The following is a 7,930-nucleotide window of genomic DNA, read 5'->3' as shown; positions in this document are numbered from 1 at the left end:
TGATGGGTGTAGCGTGTATTATGGTCCATGGACGGACGAGATGGTAAAGTGTATAGGAGTTTGTCTTGTCTAGAATGAAGCATAGGTAAGGTGGCTGGAGATTCTATTTAGGGTTTATCTCAGAGGGTGCAGTTCAGGAGGTAGGTTGATAGCTGCATGTGAGCACCTGTCGCTGAGGAACAGGTTTAACATGGATCGGAATGTTGGATTCGTGTATGTATGACAATGACTGTTCGTATGTACGTCAAGATTGATTGCGACACCATGATATACGCATCTCCCTACTGTATGGTATGATGTTGGCACTGAACCCTCTACCGAGAGGGCTCTAGACCCACAGAATGTTGACTGCTATAGGACGGCAGACGTGAGACTAGAACGACGAGGATGCGTGGCGTAGCTGTAGATCATAACACATCAAACAAAGAACGGGTTCACTTATGAAACAATCCGGCGTCTGAGAGGGCCTATCGTCGAGGATGCTCTTCAGCGGATGAGATTGGGCGGGAGGGAGTTCTGTTGATTGTTCGGGGTAGGAGTGGTCACTTTCGTATTTGCAGGCACCACCTCGCAGCTCAAGCAATTTCCAGGAGAGTGGGACGGATGACAGGCGCAGTAGAATGCTGGGAACAGCTGCGCCCCCTACCCTTGTCCTAGGTATCTCAGATTGAGACGGTTGTGTGAAGCCTGTTGTGGAAGGATGGTGGGATCGGCCCGCCCTGCTATGATCTGCACCTTCCTTCCGATGCAAAAGGGTGAATATATAACGCAGTAAGGCCGGGTCTCGTCGTCCCAACGACATTACAAACACTGGAATAGAAAACACGGAGCAGGGCTACCTAAGACCTAAGGCTGTCTTCAGGCCTAGCGATGATTCTTGCCACCTGCCTTGTGCACTGGCTCACTGAGCTAGGCTGCAGGGCTTAGGGCGGTCCAAAATACCGAAACGGATTGAATTTGTGACTAAAGTTTAGAATCATCATATAGGCTCAAGCCAAGGAATAATTCATTCTGTTGTTAGTATGAGTAAGGAATCATCAAAATGTTTCCAACGCTGCTGCTGAGCACTAGCACGACGCGAGAGTACCCACGCTCGACTGAAGAACGCTGTCTGCAGTCGTTACAGTAAATTAAAGCAAACCTGGATAGTATCTGGATCATTTGTCTCAACGAAGCCGACTTTGAAATAGTCAGCGATAACGTGAAGAAGAGCCTCTGTTCTGAAACATGAGTGCTAGTATGCAGCGAGCTCTACCCCATAAACGTTGATGAATGAGTCGGACTGAGGTACTTGATGACAATGAAAACACTAGGGCCGAAACGATGGCGAAGTAACAGTCAGTAAAGTTCACGTCCGCTGGACAGCTGGCCATCTATCCGGCGACAGATGAGCGCATAACAGTTCCCGAATTTATAGCTAAGTGGATGCGGTGGGCTGTACGCCGCTTGCCTCTATGCTGTGCTACCTACTACTTATCCCTGATATCTCTATCGCGCGGCTCGACCTGCCGCCCTTCCTACGTCTAAGAACCTAGCTGGCAAGGATTTCAATCGAAGAGCTTTGAGAAGCTCTGAGTTACAGGGCGTGGATTTCGGCTGCTGATGATATGACCTAGTGCGACCCAGATCGCCGCCAAATCGGTCTTTTTACGACTGGCTTGCTGCTCCGCGCTTCTCCTGACCACTGATGATCGAGAATATGTTGTCTACTGGCTTGGTAGATGTTCTGCGGAGCATCAATGAACCCGTAGGGATACTCGCCTACCTCGGCGCGGACCCTCATTGAGGGTGGGCCGCGAGCGAGCGTGGGGAACGACGCTGATTTGTTTATGCGTGAACGTTGGGAACGGCCGTGGCAATCTTATGTCGACTTTCTTGCCGGGCTTCCGTGGCACAGTGATCCCTTCGTCCGCCATGAACTGCCTGCACCCCCACGTTAGGAAACCCTCCTGGTTGATGACTTCACCGCCACCGCAGGGGTTTTGAGCTGTTTAATGAGCCCGTTAGCACGACGTCACCCATATAACATACATACAGCAGGATAGGCACAAACTCACGGCCTATAACGCCTGTCTGGCCCCCTTTACCGTAGGCAACAACGCGGATGGAGCGCGGGTGATTGTGGGCTCGCTGGGAGGTATCGCTGTCTAAATAGTACTTGGGAGGCGTTAGATAGAGGAGTTGGTAATTAGCGCCTTGGTCTATGGGAAGGACCTGGCAGCAGAAGGGGCAGGACTTACCTGGTGAACAGCGAAAATCTCCGCACAGCCGGCCTCGGTTCGATGCTTCTTGTTTACTGGGACCTTCTTTTGGCTCTGTAGTCTGGCTTGGCACCGGTCAAGGGCAGCGACGACTCGTGGTTTGGAATGCTGGGGTGCGAGGCTGTACAGAGAAGGGCCGCTTCCCTTCAAACTGGACGAGATGAAGACGTCCTTCTCGACGGCCATAACGGCCATCATAGCGGGCTGCTCCTGTGGCCCAACGCGATCAGCATTAAACTTGGTCTGCATTTGGCTATAAGCCAAGTGAGCAAGCTCATAGAGTTGGTCATTGCTAAAGAGCGTTACAGTATCTTGGGTGAAGGTGAGCTTAGAGGAGTAAACGATTTGTTGTGCTTTGTCTCGGGCATGTGTGTCAAGGTTCAGGCCGAGATCCTGAGCTGCGATACTCTGGAGGAGAGCAAAGAGCACAAGTATACTGGACAGCCTAACCGCCCAGCCCCAAGATGCAAGAGTCCACATTTCGAAAGACGACTGGTAGTAGGTAGACAGCAGTTTAAGAAACCCGCTGTGTCGCTTACCGGGGAGCGGGCGGTTTAGGAATACGTCGGTGCAAAGCAGGATGGAAGCCGTGCGCAATAAGTAGCCATGTCCGGTCGAAGAGGCTGAAAATCTCTCGGTGGCTATTCCCGAGACTGCGAAAAGATCCCGCGCGGCAGAGCCGAGAGGGCCACCCCAATCGCGCGGTAGCACAAAAGACGGGTCCAACCCGCCCTCCGGCTTGAGCAGTCACTTGCTCTGTAGGTGTGGATACTAACAGCGATACGGACCTGACGGCCTGGGCGCTCAGGCCGCATGGAGAATGCTGGTCAACATCCATGGCCAATGACACGTAGTTAATTTACTCGTCCACGTTACCGGCTATGACTTAACGGGCGTCGCTGAGGCCGCGGATGGTATAGCAGGCAGGCAAAGTTTCAGAAGGTCTCTCAGGATGCGGTCTGGTGCCTTGCAGATCGCTTTCCGCAGGCCGGGAGCGGGCCAAGGGCAGACTACCTTGCTAGGAGAACGACGTTGCTAACGAGATCTTCGTTCATAAACCAGTTCTCTGTATCCGGCCATCTAGACAAACGTTTCCTGTTACCGTAAAGGTCTAGATCCAAGGTTAAGGTAGGGTGTGCGCAACCGCTAGGGTTCCCCGTTAAGTGAGGATCGGTAGCAGTTGATAACGAATGTTCGACCTCTACTGTGAAGAGCGAGGCAATCGGGTGTCATTGCTGCGAGATGGTAGCGAAGCCATAGAAAGAGAAAGTGCAGGGGTGTTACAACGGCCGGTGGGAGAGAGGATGCGAAAGCAGCTGTTGGGCTCTGCGGTTGAAGGCGATTGGCCTTGTCGGGATGGTCACTGGTCTAGGTTGATGGTTTCTAGGTGCTGGGAGTGCATATAATAGACGCCAGGGCAGACAGACAGAAGTTAGACAGAGCATCTAATGAAGATACACCTCATCATCTACGTATCCTGTCAACTTCGGTTGGCTTCTTAAACCCTATCCCTTTGTTCCTTGTCCGCAGCACTTAGAGAGGCCTCTATAGGTAGAGCCATTTAGCTATCCGGCATGGCTTGCTGTTGAGCAAACGGTGCAGGTTTTATTGGTCCCGGACACTCGTACTAGCATCTTGCTCCCCTGGCCGTCGAGCCGGTCGGGCCGGCCGAAGCTACTGGGGAGCTACTTCCACTACCGGAGATGCATAGTGCAGAACAGGGGTTAACAGGCCTGAAGGCATCGTCATCAGGGCTTTTTTTCTGTGCTGGAGTTGGGCATAGCAAGGGGGTCCGAAAACTTCGCAAAAACGAGCAGGGTGCGACCCACTAGGCCTGCCGATTACTAAGCTACATTACAGGTAGAAGTTTTTGTTAGATTGGCAGTAGTAAAAGGAATAGTGATGTGTATTCTGGTTTTTTTTTTTTTCTTCCAACTCTTCCATAATAGAAGATCTTCTACTATTTATGTCCAGAGTGAGGGCTTTTTCCTTTATCAATAGAGTTTGGCATAACCATAGAAAACTCTTCTCAACTCCTCTCAAGGTCGCTTAGTGGCGGACACCTTTCATAGCGACTGACACCTCTCAAGGTTATCATGCCCAATTTGACAGTTTTATTGTGGGTGGTTCTTGTAGATTTTACCCTCTAAATACTTATTTTCAACAGACTTAAAACAGTATAGTGGCTTGGATGTTATAGTCGCCACTAAGAATGTAAGGGTCTAGGACAAGGTCGGTGCCATTGGTCTAGCCTACTACTACGAGCATTCCAAGCTGGAGGAAAGAAGAACCATTCTGGGAAAGAGTGGTGCCCTTCTCATCTTTAAATACATGTGAGTCTTCTTCCAGAAGCTTCCATTGAGTATGGGCCGACAAGGTTCTCATAACCTTCCACGATATTCTGTAACCTTCCAAAGTATTCCATAGCTGAGGGTCTAGCCGAAGCTTCATATCGGTCCATAGACCGTGACAAAGAAAAACAGTACTATTTATATTTTCTTTCCCTCCTGCTATAATGCACTGCATCTTAGATCTTTAAGAATAAGATGTTTCTAATGGTTTGTTTCTGTGTATATTATTAAGTTAGCAGTGAAATACAATCAGAATACTAGCGGAACCTGTATTTGATAATACTTAACATACTCCTTTTAGGCTGGTGCATAAGATCATATCGTCCAGTGGAGATCTCAGATTTAGGTGCGCAGGGCAAGATTTGGGGGATGGTTGACGGGCCACTATAGGTAGCCTCAACGACTCGTAAGGAATAATAGCCCGCTCCTTGGGGAGGACAAAGGGCGTAGTGGGGCCTGTAATCAGCGTGCACGTGCGCCGGCGCTCGCTGAAGCCAAGCTCGCGACGCAAATAGCTTTCCCGAAAACAGGGAATGAAAAGATTTGTGGGCCCCGTCGATGCGTGATGAGAGATGTGAGTACGTTGGGCTGAGCCCTGCAAAGGCGGGCGCGTGAATGGGGCCATCTCCGAGAATGAGGATGATGATGATTTCCCCCAAGGTCGATAACCAGTTTCCCAATGCCCAAGGGCTTGGTCTTGCCTTTTTATATAGGCATGTTGCTGTCCGCGCGCCTGGTAAGTAGGGGACCAGAATAACAACTTCGTATATAGCTATATGCGAAGTTGGGTAACTGCTTAGTATTGCCTGCTTGCCCCATTCAGCTGGTGTCTGGTCTTTGAAGATACCGCATAAAGTATGCGCTACTACTCCCTGCTTCTTTGTGGCGGAACCCTTTTAAAAAGATGAATTACCCCCAGCAGACCCGCCTTGAGTTGATTGCGCCTGTTAGGTCATAGGAATGATGTGACTTGCGCGAGTGGGACACATACTGCAGTCTTTCAAGCTAGACCATCACACTAAGCTGAATGTGTTCTTACCTACTATCCACAGGAGTGGAAGCTCCAAAGGCGCGTGGTTGGGGTCACTGATACTAACCCTGTATAACCCAAAGAAGCACATAACGATATGTCGGCTTCACCGCATACAAGCGAGAATCTCTTGCCCACAGCCATTGCTCATCACGCTGAGCAACCTAAATGCAATCTATAAAGCCCACAGTCAGGCATATTCGTTTCCAGGTCAGTAGGACGAACTGTATTGCTTGCTTTATCATTCCTCCACCCGAGTATCAGCGCCCAACACCCACTCACCCAAGCGAGAAGTCCCAGCACTTTCATCTTCAACATGCGGAAAGTCATCTCCATCTTGTTCGTTGCGTTGAACTTCTCCCATGTCTTTGGCGTGTTAACTCCTTCCGAACGCGGCCTTCTCGCCTCTTATGACAAGCGAGCGCTGACGTCCTGGGTCTCTATGACTAAAGGAAGCGACTGGCCATGCTCATCATCGCAACTCAAAGATATTGAGAAGTCAGTTGAGCACGCGAAGATCTTAGCCAACGGAGCCATAGTGGCCTTGGACAATGCTGGGACAACATCGAAGGCCTATACGAGATGGTTTGGCAGTACGTCAACAACTTCATTTCATTATTCACACGTCTTGCTACTGACGGTGAAGTCGGGCTCCTATGCCTCTTGCGTCTGGCGTCTATTTATGGAGTCGAGTGCTGACTGTGATACTGATAGGAACCAATGCTAATAAAGCCCAGCTTTCTACGATCAAGACCAGCCACTTCGGGGCACCAAACAGATTCCTGCAGATGCCGTCAAGCACCGTCAAGTCATACGATGAAGGCGGTCCGAGCCCACAACGACTGGTCTATGCATGCCCCCCTAAGGACTTTCCCTTGTGCAACGGCGGGGTGGCGGCTGCTGCCATCAATGCCGGCGACCAAGTATTCAAAACCAACATCCTCCTCGCCTGCCCTTCCTTTTTCAAGAAAGCCAGCAATTCGCAAATGCTTTCGAACTGGCGGAAGGGAAAATACACGCCATCTTCGGGGATGATATTGCTGCACGAGACGCAGCATCTCGACGCTATTGTCGGCAAGGGCAAGCGCTGTATTGACCTGGCATATCCAGTGGAGGAGTAAGTCTTTCCCTCCTATATCCGATGATACCTGATTCGAAACCACGAGAGATTTGCAAATGCTAAACACGAAACGTCAGCTGCGAGAAGCTTACAGATAAGGACAAGATCAGGAACGCCCAAAACTATGCGTTCTTCGCCCTAGACGTCACGGCGATCCCGCCTAAACGGAAGTAGGGCGGTTCTGATATTGAAACGACCGGCGACAAGGGAGAGAGCATTCGAGATGGGGGTGGCATCGATTATTGAACCCTTCTTGATAATATCTATTCTATATTGCGGGTTGATAACTCGGACTTGACGATGTCTCCACATCCAGAGGCTCCGTGACTTGGAGAGGTGGCGGTAGATAAGGTCATCACTTGCTGTCCGGTAGTCTCAGTGGTGGCAGGCATGGCCGCGGGTGACCATCAGCGCTTCATGGGGTGGGAGGCCATCGGGATGAGGGGGGGGACGTCGCTCGGGTCCCCCAGTGGTATGGACTTCAGCAGCGCGGGACGGCCGACGGCCTTGCGGCTTGGGCATGTGGTGTTTCTCGGCTGGATGCCGGCTTACGCGTTCCACGAACGGCTTTAAGGCGTAGCCGCAAGGCCGGTAGATGAGCACCGGCTCGGCCTAATTTAATTGCAGGTGCAAAGCTCCTAGTTGCTGCCGTTGTTTGTCCATCAAGCGGTGCGGTGTCATGGGCTCGGGCGGCGGCGACAACAGCAAAAGGGGGATTAGGAGAGACGTGTCCGCTACTCTTCAATGTAACCTTTTCTCCTGAATAGAGGTGTAATAGCAAATGGTCTTTTGTCCCTTCTTCTTCTCATACTTCGCTTCCCTAGAAACGGTTTGGTTTTCTCTCACTTTTCGTCCTTGACTTCCCTATCCTTCCTTTTCCTTCTTCTTCTTCCTTTTCGCTTCCCTAAGGTATAGATAGGAGTTCAATTTAGATGTGATGTTAGGTGTCCTTGGGGTAATTGCCCCTGTTGGAATGCTAAGACGACCTGGATATCCATAAGCAAATCAAGCTCGTCGGACTGGACGCATCAGCTATCTAACCAGATAAAAGTGGACTTGATGGGTCCCTATGTAGTTGCCTCAGTCCGACTGAGCGTTAGTGGTTCTCATACTATCATGACCTCCCCGACTATTGGTTTTCTCTAGGATTGCCTCCGCGTAGGGAGTG

The 7,930-nt window shown here is 50.6% G+C and overlaps 2 protein-coding genes across 2 annotated transcripts; one reads left to right on the top strand and one right to left on the bottom strand.

The window, feature by feature from the left end:
* Nucleotides 1-1,647: 1,647 nt before the first annotated feature.
* On the bottom strand, nt 1,648-2,741 carry CGGC5_v017203 (uncharacterized protein; the record flags this gene model as incomplete). Its single annotated transcript, XM_066153821.1, has 5 exons — nt 1,648-1,709; nt 1,766-1,987; nt 2,058-2,157; nt 2,241-2,471; nt 2,568-2,741. 5 exons carry the CDS (start codon nt 2,739-2,741, stop codon nt 1,648-1,650), a joined length of 789 nt encoding a protein of 262 aa, XP_066006948.1.
* A 3,217-nt stretch (nt 2,742-5,958) lies between these two features.
* On the top strand, nt 5,959-6,936 carry CGGC5_v017202 (Neutral protease 2-like protein MEP5; the record flags this gene model as incomplete). Its single annotated transcript, XM_066153820.1, has 3 exons — nt 5,959-6,235; nt 6,357-6,759; nt 6,840-6,936. 3 exons carry the CDS (start codon nt 5,959-5,961, stop codon nt 6,934-6,936), a joined length of 777 nt encoding a protein of 258 aa, XP_066006949.1.
* Between the last annotated feature and the right edge of the window lie 994 nt (nt 6,937-7,930).

Source organism: Colletotrichum fructicola (assembly GCF_000319635.2).
Source record: "Colletotrichum fructicola Nara gc5 chromosome Unknown KSG_Nara_v1_contig11, whole genome shotgun sequence".
NCBI classification, from domain to species: domain Eukaryota; kingdom Fungi; phylum Ascomycota; class Sordariomycetes; order Glomerellales; family Glomerellaceae; genus Colletotrichum; species Colletotrichum fructicola.
Note: the sequence above shows the minus strand (reverse complement) of the source record. Positions and strands in the feature narration are given on the sequence as shown.